The sequence below is a fragment of the Selaginella moellendorffii genome, unplaced genomic scaffold (assembly GCF_000143415.4).
Source record: "Selaginella moellendorffii unplaced genomic scaffold, v1.0 SELMOscaffold_2, whole genome shotgun sequence".
Classification (NCBI taxonomy): Eukaryota; Viridiplantae; Streptophyta; class Lycopodiopsida; order Selaginellales; family Selaginellaceae; genus Selaginella; species Selaginella moellendorffii.
In genome coordinates, this window is record NW_003314263.1 from 3,180,890 (window position 1) to 3,197,298 (window position 16,409).

A 16,409-nucleotide genomic window follows, 5' to 3' on the forward strand; every position below is an offset into this window, starting at 1 on the left:
GGGAGAGAAATAATTAATGGGAATCTCTCGCCTGTGTGGATCGAGGCGCTGGGACGAATGCCCTAGGTCTTCAGCTGGAGAGAATCCGCGATGCCGCGAGGTTTTCTAGGGTTTTGGCGGGGAGGAACGAGGCAGAGGATTTGCTAGCGGCGGCACGCCATGGGGGAAGCGGCGGAGGCGCAGCGCAAGCTCTTGGAGGCGCTTGGCGACCGCTGCCTGTCGCAGAGCCTGCGGGATCCTGGAGTCCAGCAAGGGTTGGATCAGCTTGCCACGGCTTTGGAGGCGGTTAACCGAAACGGCGATGGAGATTCCGGCATTGCGCAGTGGAGCAGCCAGCAGCTGGAGCAGCTCCTGGGAATTCTCAGCGCTGTCGTTGCCTCGTCCTGGGATCTAGCATCAGGTGAGCTTAGCTAGCTCTGTGAGCTTGATTAGGGTTCTTATTTCCAGCTCTGTGACAGAGGAAGGACAGTATTCTTCTCTACAGCGGATTTTTTTCCTCACTGCGGAGCTCTGCATTCAAAGTCTCGAAACTCCTTCGTTTCGATCGGATGAGGCGGTAACTTTGCAATCTCTTTTGCTCACGTTGCTTCAATCGCGTTTCCAGATGCAGCAAAAGCTCTTGCAGCTCTTGGAGGCTGTGACTTTGGATGGAAAAGCTGAGAGGCTACCGCATTTTTCTTCGGCTGGAGTTCCACCGGATCTTATGATCAGTTTGCTGGTGTCTGTAAATAAGGACGATAGCCATCACGGTGATCGGGGTAAGCATTTCTCTGTGTGCCTTCGATGCGTAAACTTTTTGCTCTTTGTAGATGTACATATCAACCAAGACGAAGGCACCGGGTGGTCTCAAAACATCTTGGCCGTTTTATCTAATGACCAGCTTGTCCGTGACAGTTTGAGGAGTGGAAGTGAGATAGACAAGGAGCTACTAAGCAGGCGGGGGCAGAACTTAGTAGATGTCACGCAGCAGCATTCGATCGTCAGCTTGGGTTGTTTCCAGCGTCTTTCGGCACTGTGCACAGGTCTGGTTGTAGATTTAGACGGGGACGGGCTATCTTTTGCTACGGAGGTTTTGAGCTTTCTGGGGAACTTGGCAAGGCTCTCACGACACCGGGCTTCTGTTCAAGGGACTGTTACAGAGGTGGTTAGATTAGCATCCGCTCTGCGGGACATACTAAAGAGCAGCACCAGGGATAAACGGGTTTTTGAAGTCGACGACGTTCAGGAAGGGGCTACGTCCTTGCCTTTGCTGATGGACGCGTTACTGGTTTTCTGCGAGAGTTTTTTCCCGGATCTTGTTATATCTCAGAACGTGAGGACCTTTCTGGCAGCGTCCATTCTCGAGGAAATGAACGGAGTGAAACTACGACAGGACACAGATTGTACGCCGCAGCTCGTGAGCTACGTCTTGCGGCTGTTGCAAGCTGACCAGTTTCATGTTTCGGAAGGGCGGTATGGGAGAAAAGTGCCAGCGGAGGAGCTGGTAGGCTCGATAGAGTTTAGATCACAGGACTTCAAACTGAATCAAGCAAGAAGCAGGTCGGAACATCTGGAGACCATCTTTCCATCGAGTGGCGAGTGGCTTAACGACCTCTTTGCAGCAGCAGCTATTCTTCAAATCCAAGGTGTGAAGTTGAAGCCCGTCCTGGAGATGCCTTCGTCGATCCACAGTGAGGAGGACTCGGCAACCGTTTCCATGGATTCCTTGACTGTGGCAAGTGAAGACGATGCTCTGTTTGGGGATTTGTTTTCAGAGTCAGGAAGGCATTCGGTGAACTCGGAAGAGACAGTGCAGACTGCTCCAGCTCCCAGGAAAGCTGACGGAATGCATAACGCTCTTCTCCAGGCGTCATCTCACCTTTTGTGCTTCATAAGGGACTTTATACTCTCCTCGGAATGGCACAAGCCTACGTTCGAGGTGGTTCGGGCTCATCTATCAACTTGTCATCTTGATGAGTTATTGGAGATACATCGATCTCACACTGGAAAGCAGGCTCGGGTAGACGACCAGGAACTAGAAGGCAGTCTAGACTTGCTGGCAGAGCTTCAGAAATGCTCCTTTGACGTGCTGATTACTCTGGTTGATAGAGGAGTTCTGTCGGAGGGATTGCAAACGCATCTTTTCCATCAGATGGCTAAAGAAGGAGACTCGCCCGGGGGTTTGTCTGGAAACGTGCTGGTACTGATGGCAAAGGTACTCATAAACCGGTTCTGTCAAGGTGTTACGTCGTCAAATGATCCTCTGGTACATGATCTTTGGAGATCGTTCGTGGATTCGATTGTCGACAACGTGAAGAACATCAAGGCTTTTGAAGGGGACTTGGACAAGGCCACGGCAGTACTTCCCTCCTGGTTTCACATGGAAGTGTTGTTTATGGCGTTCCACTCTTTGGATTCTCCAAATCGGCTGGCTATAGTGAACCTTTTATCATCAGCACTGGCAACGTGCGACAACGAAAAGAAAGCTGCCGGTGCTTCCTTGGCTCCTTGGGCTCTTCTGACTTCGAGACTGGTTCTGGCTGCGAAGTATCTTATCTTCCACTTCAGCAGCTTTCCGAAGTGGCTGGTTTCGGACCTGTCGAAGCAGATGTGGTTTCAAAAGTCATCCAAGCTTCCCATCCAGGAGGGTCTTTTCCCATCTTGGGCTGCCATTTTTGCTCGGAGGCCGGTCCATCATATGATCGACGAGCGCTGCATTTCACATCTGTTTGACGTGAGCTGTCCAGCTGGGGGGAATCTGGTGATTAGCAGTGACGTTGAAGGCCTACACTCGCATCTTTCTAGTCTGCTTGAAGCTTGGACGGGGAGGTTTATCACAAACGTGGACGAGCTGTTACTGGAGAGATACTTGTTCATGCTATGCTGGAGCATTCTGCAAGGCTCCAGTTTTGCGACGGTCCATCCTTGGAATTCTGATACATCTACTGGCTTGGAGTTTTTCTTCAAGGTGGCTAAGAGCGTCTCTGCCGGTTTCCAGCAGCAGTCATCGGATGGTGTGGGGCAGTGGGCGGAGTTTTTTCTACAGTCCTTTAAATCCTTGGAAGTGTCTATGCATGGAGGCTCTATCAAGTTGACGTCATGGGATTTATTGAGGCAAGGGGCGACACTGGCCTTGCTTTATCTTCCGCTTCAACGTAGTCCCCCAGATATGCTTTTTCACCATGTTCTGCGTTATATTGTGGAAAACGGGCAACTAGAGCAACTCCTCCAAAGTTTGTCATCCATCGTGGGCTGGTACGTGAAAGCTGCCGACTACTGCCTTTCACAAATTTTACTGGAGCAGTTTGGCTCTGAAGACATTGTATCTTTCATCGGTCTAGTTTTGCGGACGAACTTTCCCAAGGACAGGCGGTATGATATGTTGGACAAGGCTGGTGGTAGCTCGAGTGTCTTGAGGTCACTTCTACGGTGGGAATCGTCTAGAACGTGGACAGACGAGCTCTCGAGCGTTGTGAAGAAAGCAGGGGCCTGGGAAAAGGATGGGGCACTTTCTCCCGTTGTTCTGCATGGCTTTCCTCTTTGTTCGTATCAAGGGGATGCAGCTCTAGTTTCTTGCATGCTCACTTTGGAGGGGTTACTGCAAACTATCGAGAACGTTTTGGACACCGACGGTGTAAAGTTGAGCAGCTCCCAGGTTGACGGGCTCCTAAAGACGATCATGCCGGTAAAAGTGAACTGCGCGTTCGATAGACTTGAGATTTTCTGCACCAACATCTTATTTGCGGTGAACTTACCGGAAGACCACGTTCAGCTATATGCTGATGTCTACACGTTGAAGCATGTAGAGTGGATTCTCAAGATCTTGTGTACGAGCAAGCACGTACCGGAGCCTCTGCGTGAAGGAATAGTCTGCCAAGTTCTGGAAGTGACAAACACAATAAGAACTGATGCCCGGAGAAGCAGAGCCTTCAGCGTTCAGTTTGGTGCTTCGGACAGCCAGGAGGGGGTGAGGACTTTTGTGGAGCAAGGAAACCTGTCTTCGTACGTGGACGTTCTGGATGGCTGCTCCAACGAGACCGTGAACATGCAGATGCTCCGGTTTCTTGTGGATTTGCTAGAGAAGCCGAGCAGTTTCCAGCTTAGGTGTAGAAGCAACTTACAGGAGAAACTGCTGGCCATGGAAAGGGATAGACTTGGAACCTGGTTAGAACAACGGATTTCAGGGTGTAAAATCGGGGACAAGGAAGCCGTTCCGTCTTCACCCGTGAGAGAGCTGGCTGTTCGTTTCGTTCAGAACATCATCGCTTCCGAAGCGAAGGAGCTTAAAGCTCATATCCTTGAGGCGATGCTCACGACCTTGGAGCGAGCATTTACTTTCTATGGAGCTGAGATGGCGAGATCTTACCTCATGGCGATCGTGCAGTTGGCAAGTGGAGAACCGTTGCTTAAAGATGTGTCAAGGGCTGTGGTTGACGTGCTATCAAAAGTTCCTGCTGATGGCGATCATCTCGAGGGCCTGCAGTGGCTACTGGCGTTCTTGAATTCCGTGCTGATGGCATGCGGTGCACGGAAAGTATTATTCTCGAGGAGTAAGCACCCTTCTTCTCAAGGCACATCCTCTGGAAAGGCTAAAGTTCCTCGCGGCTCTTCCGATCAATCTCTTCAGGTGACAGAGGGGGGAAATGCCGACTGTGATGCTACCTCTGCCGACGAAGACGATGACGAGGGGACATCTGATGGTGAGCTAACAAGCCTGGATCGAGAGCACGACGAGGACGGCATCAACACTGAGAGGCTTCTCGCTTCTAGAGTTTGCACCTTCACATCAAGTGGGAGCAATTTTATGGAGCAGCACTGGTACTTCTGCTACACTTGCGACTTGACAGTGTCCAAGGGATGCTGCTCAGTATGTGCAAAGGTGTGTCATCGTGGTCACAAGGTGGTTTACTCGCGGTTGAGCAGGTTCTTTTGTGACTGTGGTGCTGGAGGTGTTAAAGTGACCAACTGCCAGTGCCTGAAGCCACGGAAGTATACAGTATCTCCAATGCCGTCTGCAAAGCTTGTCAGTAGTACGCCGGAGCAGCAACTTTTTCCGATTCACGAGAGGTTGCAACTTTCTGACAGCGACTCAGAGACAGAGTCGGATGACAACAGAGAGAACCAGGAATTCTTTCAGCTCTCCGTCTCCGAGCGCGACGAGAAGGACATTCTTCTTTTGCTTTCAAACCTTGATTTGGAAGGCCAGCTTCTCGAGCTTTGTAGAAGGCTTTTGAGCTCCTTCAGCCATGGTTTCCAGGCCGCTGGAAATGACGAGATACAGCTCGGTCAAGAGAAAGTACTACAACTGAAGAATGATATTTTCCAGCTGAAGCGAGCCTACAAAAGCGGTTCTCTTGACATGAAAATCAAGGTGGACTATCCGAACTCTCGAGAATTAAGATCTCACTTACTGAACGGATCCCTTTCGAAGTCGCTTCTTACGATAAGTAGCAGAGGAAGGCTTGCAGCTGGAGAGGGTGACAAAGTGACGCTGTTCGACGTTGGACAGCTTATCGGTCAGCCTACTGCTACTCCGGTGATAGTGGACAAGACGACCGTGAAGCCGCTATCTAAAAACTCTGTGCGCTTCGAAGTGGTGCAGCTCGTATTCAACCCGGCTAACGAGAGCTACCTCGCAGTTGCTGGCTACGAGGATTGCCTCGTCTTTACGGTGAGTCCAAGGGGAGAAGTGACGGACAGGCTTGCTCTCGAACTCGCTCTACAAGATGCTTATATCCGTCGGGTGACTTGGCTGGTCGGATCACAGGTGGAGTTAATGGTGGTCACCAACAAGTTTGTGAAGATTTACGACCTGTCGCAGGACAAGATCAGTCCGATGCATTATTTCACTGTGCTCGAGGACGAGATTGTTGATGCCACACTTGGTGCTGTTAGTCACGGGCAGATTTTGGTTCTGGTTCTGTCACAGCAAGGCGCGCTTTACACCCAACGTATCTCCAAAGGAAGTGACTCTGGAGCTCGTATATTGACGGACGTGGTTCAGATTCCAAAACAGGGCCGACCGGTAAAAGGTGTCTCCGTCCACTATTCCTCGTCTCTGAAGCTCCTGTTCGCCTCCTTCAGCGATGGCTCCACTCTGCTTGGACGCCTGAATGCTGATGCAACTGCTTTGTCCGAAGTTTCCAGTGTTATCGAGACCGATCAGGATAACAAGAGCAAGACCGCTTGTCTTCATCACTGGAAGGAAGTCTTTGACGGCAGCGGCTTGTTTTCCTGCCTGTCCAGCCAGAAGAGTAACTCGGCTTCAGTTGTTCATGTTCGAACGAATAGCCTGGAGGGACAGCATTTGCGAGTGGCAGGATCTTTGAGAGTGGACGGTATTTCTTCGTATAGGTCCATGGCAAAGGAGCGAAGTCACGTTCTGCTTCTGTACGACGACGGTAGCATGCATGTGTTTCAACATGTTTCTTCCAGTGCTGAGACAACAATGAAAAAGCTGGGTGCTGCCATCCTCAGTACCCGGTCCGTGAGTCCTGCGGTATTTCCTTTGGACTTTTTTGAGAAGACAACTTGCATCACTTCGGACATCAAAATCGGTGGTGATGTCCTCCGGAACGATGATGCCGAGAGTGTGAAGAGGAACTTGGCTTCGGATGATGGTTTTCTGGAGAGTCCTTCAGCGAGTGGTTTTAAGGTACCGGATTGTTTTTCCCTGCTCTTATTACTAAAATTGTGTTTTGTTTTGTTTTTTAGATACTCGTGTTCAACTCAAACGTTGAAATGGTGATGGTTGGCTGCCGTATCCATGTCGGCAACACATCTGCTAGCCATATTCCGTCGGAAGTGAAACTTTTTCAGAGGGTGATACGGCTAGAAGAAGGTGTTCGGTCTTGGTACGACATACCGTTTACAAGCTCGGAGTCTTTGACAGCAGACGAGGAGTTTGCTTTGACAGTTGGGCCAACATTCAATTCTACGTCATTGCCTAGAATTGACAGCTTGGAAGTTTATGCGAGGTCCAAAGAAGATTTCGGATGGAAGGAAAAGCTAGATGCTGTTCTAGACTTGGAAAATCAAGGCCAGGGCGCAGCTTCTCAGAGCAATGCTTTGAAGACAAGGAAACTACAGACCGCTTCAACACTTGATAAGGTTTTCTACGAGGTTTTCAAAGCCCTGTCAGGTCTCTATTCTCTCCATCGGCTGAACCCGGACTCCGAACTGAACCTGGAAAACTGCAAAGGGAAGTGCATGCCTGTTCTGGAAGTTGTATTTGCAAGTGACAGACAGTCTCTGTTACTCTCGGCTGGCAGACATGTATTGCGAGCTTTATCTTTGAGCAAGGATGCGTACTATCAGGTAAGCTTAGAATCTGTTTAATTTTTTTCTTTAACACATGCTCCACTTTGACAGGCGAAAGATATGATGTCTTTGTCCGGTGTCGCCCGTTCGTGTCCTCTTCTTGCTTCTAAGCTTTCCTTGGGTGGCATTCGTTTGTCATGGATGGTGCAAGAATTTACAAACCAGGTTCGGACGGTCTGTAAAATCTCACTTCATCGCCCGTCGAATTTGGCTTTGTATTTGGAACGAAATGGTAAGTGTTCCAACTTTTGGTTGTCGCCGTATTATTGACGCTATCTTTTGTGCTGAAAGGCTCTTCACTCGTTGAAAACCTTGTCGGTGTTTTGTGGGAGATTCTTGTCCTCTCCGACCAATTGGATGCACAAACAATCAATGACTTGGTGGTGCTTATCGTGGACCTTATCTATGGCTATGCTGAATGTCTCTCGGCGCATCTATCTGTTTCGTCTGTCTCTCCAGCGGTCAACCTTCTTGAGAAGCTACTTTTCGCTCCCCAGGACGCTGTTCGCTCCTCGAGCAGGTATTGTACTGTAGTCTGCATCTCCTACCAGTAGTCTAATAATCATGTTTTTTACTCTTTGTTTTAGCCTGGCAGTCTCCTCCAGGCTTTTGCAAGTGCCCCTGCCAAAGCAAACCATGCTACTGATGGATGATGGTGCGGAGAACTCTCGTGCGGGGTCGTTGCACTCGGACAGCGGAACCTCAACAGTTGCTTCCGGTCAAGTGATGCTAGAAGAAGATCCCGGCACTGCCTCAGTACAGTACTGCTGTGACGGTTGCTCTACGGTTCCAATACAGAGACGGCGCTGGCACTGTACTGTCTGCCCGGATTTCGACCTCTGTGAAGCTTGCTTTGAGGTTATGGATGGTGATCAGCTTCCTCCTCCTCATACACGCGATCATCCGATGACTGCCATTGCCATTGAAGCTGACACAACTGGGAATAGTCACGAGATACCGTTTAACTCCATCGATGATTTGAGTGAAGAAAGTCTGCTCCAGATGGCTACGGAGCTAAGCCTGCAATCGACGGCTGCTTCCCTCGGTTCTACCATGGAGGCGACTGAAAGCTGCGAATTTCCCGAAAATGTGCCGGAGGTGAAAGCTGGCTCTTTCTCTGCATCGAAAACGCTGGTGAACTCCTTGCTCCTGAGCGGACTGCTTGAAAACCTCCGAGGATGGACAAAGAGCACAACGGGAACGATGGCCATTCCCATTATGCAGCTCTTTTACAGGTTGACGACTGCACCATCGAGCCCGCTATTCGACGCATCTGGAGCTGTATATTTCGACAAAGTTGTCAAGGTGATGCTGGACGAGCTGGACGTGGCAAATCCGTTTTCAGTCAAGCAGCGGTCTGGTTTCGGAGAAGTCGTGATACTTATTTTCATGTTATTCACTCTACTTCTTCGGCACTGGCATCAACCTGGCTCTATACATGGCCAACCGAGGGAGGGAGATGGAACAACAGATGCAGAGCTTCAGTACGATCGCGTCTGTGCTTCCCTTCGGCAGCAGTCCCTCGTCAACTTTCTCCTGAACATCACTCAGCAACTGGTTCACGTCTTCAAGAGCTCGTCTCGAGGACAGGACTCAAGCGCTTCGTCTACAAATGCTCCCTGTGGTGCTTTGCTCACGGTTAGGCGGGAGTTTGCGGCCGGGAGTTTTACGCCGTTCTTCTCAGATTCGTACGCAAAGAGCCACAAAGGGGACCTGTTTGTGGAATTCTACAAGCTCATGCTGGAGAGTGTTTTCCGGCTGACGTACAGCCTCGTACGGCCAGGCAAGTCGGAAAAGCTTAGTGACAAAGAGCAGTCGTCATCCAAAGGATGTCCTGGTTCCGAGCTGAAGCTAGACGGCTGGCAAGAAGTTCTTTGCAGCTACATCAACAGTCCCCATACGACTTTCATCAGAAAATATGCTCGTCGGCTGCTCTTGCACATGTGTGGATCCAAGAGTCACTACTACAACGTCAGAGATGCCTGGCAGCTCAACAGGGAGGTGAAGAAGCTCTACAAGCTGGTGCAGAAGTCCGGGGGTTTTCATGTGACCGTTCCTTACGAGAGGAGTGTCAAGGTACTCAAATGTCTCTCACTGATTCGGGAGGTAGCTGCTGCAAGGCCTCGCAACTGGCAAAAGTACTGCTCGAGGCATTCCGACGTGATACCATTCCTGCTGAACGGATCGTTTTGCTTTGGAGAGGAGCTGGTTGTTCAAACGTTAAAACTGTTGGCGCTAGCTTTCTACTCGGGGAAGGACCTGCTATCTTCGAAAAAGGACGCTACTGAGACGGCAGCCAAGGGAGGGAGTGAAGGGAAGAAGGACAAGAAAGGTGGCAGTGACGATGCGAGTTTGGGAGCTGACAAAGGCTATCTGGACATGAAGCAGGCTGTGGAGCAGCTCGTCGGGGAAGATGGCAGGAATTTGAAAAACTTCCTGGATGCTTTCTTGCTCGAGTGGAATGCAGCATCCATTCGCTCGGAGGCCAAGACGGTTTTGTCTGGTGCATGGTATCATGGAGAAGAGGCATTCAGGGTGCTCTTGGTGACGCTGCTCTTGGAAAGGATTCCTATGCTGCCAGCATATGGTCAGAACGTCCAGGAGTTCACTGAGCTGCTGTCTTGGCTTCTGAAGAAGGGAACTCAGGAGATAGCACTGAGCAACCCAGAAAGCGTGCTGGTTCAAGGGTGTCTGACGGGAAACACCATCATGAAGATTTTCGAGACCTTACGCTTGCAAAACGAGCTCCTTGCGAATCACCCGAACTCTCGGATTTACAGCACTTTGGTTAGCCTTGTGGAGTTCGACGGCTACTATCTGGAGAGCGAGCCTTGCCTGGCCTGCAACAGTCCGGAAATTCCATACAACCGGATGAAGCTGGAGACAATCAAGGCAGAGACCAAGTACACTGACAACAGCATTCTGGTGAAGTGCATTGGCAGCCACACCATTCAGAGCGTCACCATGAACGTCCACGAGCCGAGACGATCCAAGTCTATCAAAGTCCTAAATCTCTACTACAACAACAGGGTGGTAGCAGATCTTTCGGAGCTAAAGAACAACCGGTCTCTGTGGAAGCGAGCGAGAAGCTGCCAGCTGAACTTTGGCCAGACGGAGCTGAAGGTGGAGTTTCCTATACCGATCACAGCTTGCAACTTCATGATCGAGCTCGACTGTTTCTATGAGAACCTGCAAGCAGCATCGGTCGAATCTCTTCAGTGTCCGCGATGTAGCAGGGTCGTCACCGACAAGCATGGAATTTGCAGTAACTGCCATGAGAACGCGTACCAATGCCGTCAATGCCGAAACATCAACTACGAGAACTTGGATTCTTTCCTCTGCAACGAATGTGGCTACAGCAAGTATGGCCGCTTCGAGTTCAACTTTATGGCAAAGCCGAGCTACACGTTCGACCGCATGGAGAATGACGAGGACATGAAGAAAGGGCTGGCAGCAATCGAGGCAGAGTCTGAGAATGCTCACAAGAGATACCAACAGCTTCTGGGATACAAGAAGCCTTTGCTGAAGCTTGTTTCGAGTATAGGAGAGTCAGACGCGGATTCACAACAGAAGGACACTGTTCAGCAAATGGTGGCGCTTCCGTCTTCGTTTAAGATCAACAGAAAGATCGCGATTCTGGGAGTTTTATACGGCGAGAAGTGCAAGATGGCTTTCGATTCCGTCAGTAAAAGCGTTCAGACGTTACAGGGTCTTCGAAGGGTGCTGATGTCTTACCTGGAAAGGAAGAGAAGTCCAGGATCTTTTCATCTGGCGAACATCATCATGGCACAGCGGCATCCAAACCGTTGCTTTGGCTGTGCGAACACTTTCGTCGGCCACTGCTTGGAGTGGCTACAGATACTTGCGAGGATTCCATACTGCAGACAACAGCTTGTCGCTGCTGGCATCCTTTCGGAGCTGTTCGAGAACAATATTCATCAGGGGCCAAAGTCTGCTCGGATTCAAGCGCGGACGGTTTTGTCGGCATTCACAGAAGGCGACTTAAATGCCGTCGGCGAGCTCAATAGCCTGATCAAGCAGAAGGTGATATACTGTCTGGAGCATCACCGGTCGATGGATATTGCCGCGTGCGTCCGTGATGAGATGCAACTCCTTTCAGAAACATGCTCTCTCGGTGATGACTTTTGGGAGGCACGGCTGCGAGTCGCATTTCAGCTGCTGTTCCGGTCGATCCAGGTTGGAGCGCGGCATCCAGTTATTGCCGAGCACATCATTCTTCCAGCTTTGAGAATTATTTCTCAGGCATGCACTCCTCCAAAGACTGACATTCCTCAGGCTACTGAACCTGGAGGGTTCTCGGTGAAATCTGTTGGTTCTTTCGTGAAGACGGCTGCAATACTTCAGGAGACACCGGTTACCAGGCCTGCCAAGGAAAACGTAGAGAAAGACAAAGAGCTGGAGAACACGCCGAAGGCCCAGGATTTACTACTAGTAAACTACCTGGAGTGGAAGAATGGTGCGACGTATGTTGATTTTGTGAGACGACTGACCATATCTCAGAACGTCAAGCCCGCTCAAAAATCTCGAAAAGACTCGAGAAAATCTGGTACGTTAAACTCTTTCTTACCTCTGACGATGGAATTTGTTTTTTTGTTTTTTGTTTTTTCAGATGCCTTGGCTCTTAAATATATCCTACGATGGAAGCGAAAAGCTTGCAAAGTTTCTCTTACCGAGGACCTCAAGTGCTTTGAAGATAGTAGCTGGGTTCGTGAGCTTGTTCTAAGTGCATGCTCCCAGCCAATTCGTCAAGAGATGTGCGCTTTGATCGAGGTGCTGTGCTCTCAGAGCGTAGCTCGGAAATCCAAGTTCCTGGACCTGTTTATGAACCTGCTGCCTGCTTCGAGAACTGCCGGAGAGAGTGCAGCGGAATACTTTGATCTGCTGTTCAAAATGATCGAGGATGAAGATGCGCGCTTATATCTTACAGTTCGTGGCTTTCTGCGGACCGCTTGCAGTCTTATCAGTGAAGAGGTAGTCCGGGTAGAAGCCCAGGAGCGAAGCTTCCATACGGACATCTCACAGGGCTATACTCTACACAAACTTATCGAGCTACTGAACAAATTCCTGCAAGTTCCGAACGTTAGGATAAGGTAAGAGTTTGCGAATTGCTGTTACGGTGATATGAAATTTTTTTTTGCAGGTTTATGAAGGAAGACTTGCTGTCACAAATTTTGGAAGCTCTTTTGGTGATCAGAGGTCTGGTTGTTCAAAAGACGAAGCTGATAAGTGACTGTGGACGGTTACTACGCGAGCTTCTTGACAACCTGCTTCAGGAAAGCGACGACAACAAGAGACATTTCGTTCGTGCATGTATTTCCGGTCTTCAGACTCCTGATCACGACAGAAAAGATCGCAGATGCCTGGTAAGCGTTGTTTCCTTTTCTCCTTTTACTCAATGTTTTTCTTGTAGTTTATTCTTGAACAACTCTGCAATATCATCTGTCCGGCCAAACCGGAGCCTGCATATATGCTTGTTCTCAACAAAGCTCACACGCAAGAGGAGTTTATCCGTGGCTCGATGACGAAGAATCCCTACTCGAGCTTAGAAGTTGGTCCACTTATGCGTGACGTGAAGAACAAAATCTGTCAACAGCTGGATATGATTGCACTTTTGGAGGATGACTACGGCATGGAGCTTCTTGTTGCAGGAAGCATCATCTCTTTAGATCTTAGTGTTGCGCAGGTATATGAGCAGGTTTGGCGGAAGGCGCATTCGCAGGTGGCGAATTCGGCAATAGGAACGAGCCTGTTAATGTCTGCTTCTGGAGTCTCCGGAAGAGAGTGTCCACCAATGACCGTGACATATCGACTCCAGGTATGCCGCGTGATCTTTCATGATTCTGTCTTTAAAAGTGCTGTGTGTGCAGGGACTGGACGGTGAGGCAACAGAACCAATGATCAAGGAGCTAGATGATGATAGAGAGGAAAGTCAGGATCCAGAAATCGAGTTTGCAATTACTGGAGTCATGAAAGATAGCGGTGGGCTGAAGGAGCTACTGAGTATGGTTGAGGTGCGTGCTCTTTTAGTCTTTTCTGATTCTAAAAGTTGGTTTTGTATCTCTCAGCATTTTACGGACGAAGAACTGAAGTCTGGTCAGGAACAAGTTGCGTTGGTTTTGAAGCTACTCATGTTTTGCTGCAAGATTCGGGGTAACCGGCAGGCTCTTCTTCAGCTTGGTGCCTTGGATGTTCTCCTGGAGACGGCCAACAAATCCTTCTCTTCAGCCGAATCTGTGGAGCGACTGCTACTCATCGTGGAGTGTCTGGTCACCGAGGCCAACGAAAGTGACGTTGGAGTGACCGAAGGCGCTCTGAGCACAACAAGAGCCGGCATTGCCAGAGGGGAACAAGCTGCCAAGGGTGTTCTAATGTTCCTGGAGCGGCTCTCCAATCCCAGCAGCTACAAGCAGTCTAAGCAGCACAAGAACAGTGACACAGCCGCAAGAATACTACCGTATCTAACTTATGGAGAGGAAGCGGCAATGGAAGTATTGGTGGATCACTTCCTGCCTTACTTACTGGACTGGGGAGCTTTTGATAAGCTGCAAAAGGAGCACGGTGAGAATCCGAAGGACGCTTCACTGGGTCAGAAAGCAGCCTTTCATCAGTTCGCTGTTGAGAATTTTGTGAAGGTAACGGAGTCGATCAAGCAAAACGACAGTGGCGAGCTACTTAAAAATCTCATACTTGAGAAGAAGATACTGACTGGTAAGAACTTTTTGAGTTTTTATTCATATCAACTTTGCCCTTGTGTTTACCTTCTGCAGTTGCCATACGGTATCTGAAAGACGCATTTCCTTTTACTGAAAAGAAAACAGATCTTCGGTCGTCACCCGAGTGGACACGATCTTTGGAGCTTCCATCGGTTCCGATTATCCTGTCCATGATGAGAGGATTATCTATCGGTCACTGCAAGACTCAAGAATGTCTTGACGAGGAAGAAGTTCTTCCTTTGCTCCACGCACTGGAGGGCATGCCAGGAGAAAACGAGATTGGAGCAAGAGCAGAAAATTTGCTGGACACGCTATCCGATAAAGAGACTTGCGGTGAAGGATTCCTTGCCGAGACGATCCTGAATTTAAGGGAGACAACACGGGACGAGATGAGACGACGTGCTTTGCAACGAAGGGAAGAGTTACTACAGGTAATACTCATCCTTCAAGTTGCGTTCCGTCGTTCTTAGACTTAGCTCACTTTTTTCCAGGGGCTGGGAATGCGCCGAGAGCTGAGGTCTGATGGAGGTGAGCGCATTGTCATATCAAAGCCTCGAATCGAAGGCCTTGAAGACGTAGAAGAGGAAGAAGCGGGACTGGCATGCATGGTTTGTCGGGAAGGCTACAAACTGCGGCCAACAGATATGCTGGGAGCTTACTCGTACAGCAAGCGTGTAAACATCGGTTCTGCGACTGTCCACGGTCGTCCAGAGTGGGTCTACACGACGGTCAGTCATTTCAACGTCATTCACGTCCAGTGCCACCAAGAGGCAAAGCGAGCCGACGCCTCCCTCAAGAATCCCAAAAAGGAGTGGGAAGGCGCAGCTATACGCAACAACGAGACCCTGTGCAACGATCTCTTTCCTCTGCGTGGCCCAGCAGTCGCGCTTGCGCAGTACTCCCGGTGCGTTGATACTTTCTGGGACAACTTAAACGCCCTCGGACGTGCGGATGGTAGCCGGCTGCGCTTGCTCACTTACGATATCGTCCTGGTACGTTTCTTTCTTTTCCTTCTCATTTTACAACTTAACGCGAGCTTTCCTTCTGTAACAGATGCTGGGCCGCTTTGCAACGGGGGCCTCGTTCAGCGTCGATAGTAAAGGTGGTGGCAAGGAAAGCAACTCGAGGCTCTTACCTTTCATGGTACAAATGGCCCGACATCTCTTGGACCAGCAGGGGCCGAGCCAACGCCGTGTTCTCGCAAAATCCTTACAGACGTTCCTCCAGGCATCGCCTCCCGAGACTGACGCCACCACTACTCCTCTTTCGAGAACCATCTCCAGCCCCGGCACGCCGGCCAGATCGGACGAGACAGTGCAGTATATGATGGTCCAGTCGCTGCTGCTACAATCCCACGACGAGTGGCAACAGCACAGGAAAACGTTTCTCCAACGAGGTGCTGTCCATGCCTACATGCTACACAAACAGGGAAGAGTGCTGCTCCAGCCGGCTTCTCCTCTTCCTGCCTCGACATCGCCATCTCCAGCGGCCAGGAACCCGATAGAGTTTGCTCTGAGCTTCAGCCCGGCAGCGGATATCAAGAGAACAGCGAGCTCGGGAGGACTCCAAGCTACATCAACTCCATCGCTCAGCAGCGAGCAGCTGTTTAGCATCCTCCAGCCGATGCTGGTGTTTATCGGGATCATCGATCAGCTCCAGAGATTTTTCAAGAGCCGGAGTGGTAGCGTCGTCGCCAACAGGAGTAGCAGCGGGAGTAGCAGTAGCAGCAGCGCCGGTGGAACTACCGACGATGGAACTGAGGCGTGGGAGGCCACGATGAAGGAGAAGCTCCGGGACGTGAGCGCCATGCTCGCCTTCTCCAAGGATTTGCTCGAGTGGCTGGAGGATATGCAGAGCTCGGCGGATCTGCAAGAGGCTCTGGACGTGATGGGGGCTCTGGGAGATGCTTTCTCGGCTGGTTTCTCGTCCTGCGACGAGTTTTTCAGGGACGCTCTCGGCTTGGCATCGCTTTGAAAATGATCTTCCTATATTCCCAGGGACCATGAAGAAAAAAGAAAAATCTCCATCGGTACGTAGCTCAGAAAGTTTCCGGTAGCATTATATGATGCATTTCTTTTTTGTAGTGTATCTGAGAGGGGATTGTATATAAAAGAGCTATACGCTGTTCAGTTAAATAAGGAAGTACGTAATTAACTTGTCTATTCCTTGCCAAATATTTTGGGACACCATTGCATGCTTTGAAACTTAGTTAGTTTCTTTAGTTGGTTCCACTCTAATTTTTTTTGTTGCTGAGATTTTCTTGTGGTGATATGCTTCTGTGTACGAATTATGTCCATTATGAAGTCTTATTGGCCTGGGCATGTATCAAAACCTTGTTTCCAGTTTCATGTTCTTTGAATGAAGAATCGTGCAGCG

At 49.9% G+C, this 16,409-nt stretch overlaps 1 protein-coding gene across 2 annotated transcripts; it reads left to right on the forward strand.

The window, feature by feature from the left end:
- Positions 1–10: 10 nt before the first annotated feature.
- Positions 11–16,193, forward strand: LOC9643250 (auxin transport protein BIG). 2 transcript variants are annotated; one of them, XR_002994038.1, is made up of 17 exons: positions 11–400; positions 459–556; positions 605–758; positions 810–6,634; positions 6,694–7,296; positions 7,351–7,531; positions 7,591–7,819; positions 7,887–11,866; positions 11,930–12,410; positions 12,461–12,683; positions 12,731–13,135; positions 13,188–13,331; positions 13,386–14,028; positions 14,088–14,464; positions 14,525–15,025; positions 15,087–16,062; positions 16,118–16,193. XR_002994038.1 is itself a non-coding variant. In XM_024688595.1 (16 exons), the coding sequence occupies exons 1-16, from the start codon at positions 160–162 to the stop codon at positions 16,005–16,007; spliced, it is 15,006 nt and encodes a 5,001-aa protein (XP_024544363.1). In that variant the 5' UTR covers positions 11–159; the 3' UTR covers positions 16,008–16,193. The 2 variants fall into 2 exon arrangements, 1 of the variants encoding a protein (XP_024544363.1); XM_024688595.1 differs by having other exon boundaries at positions 15,087–16,193.
- Positions 16,194–16,409: the final 216 nt, after the last annotated feature.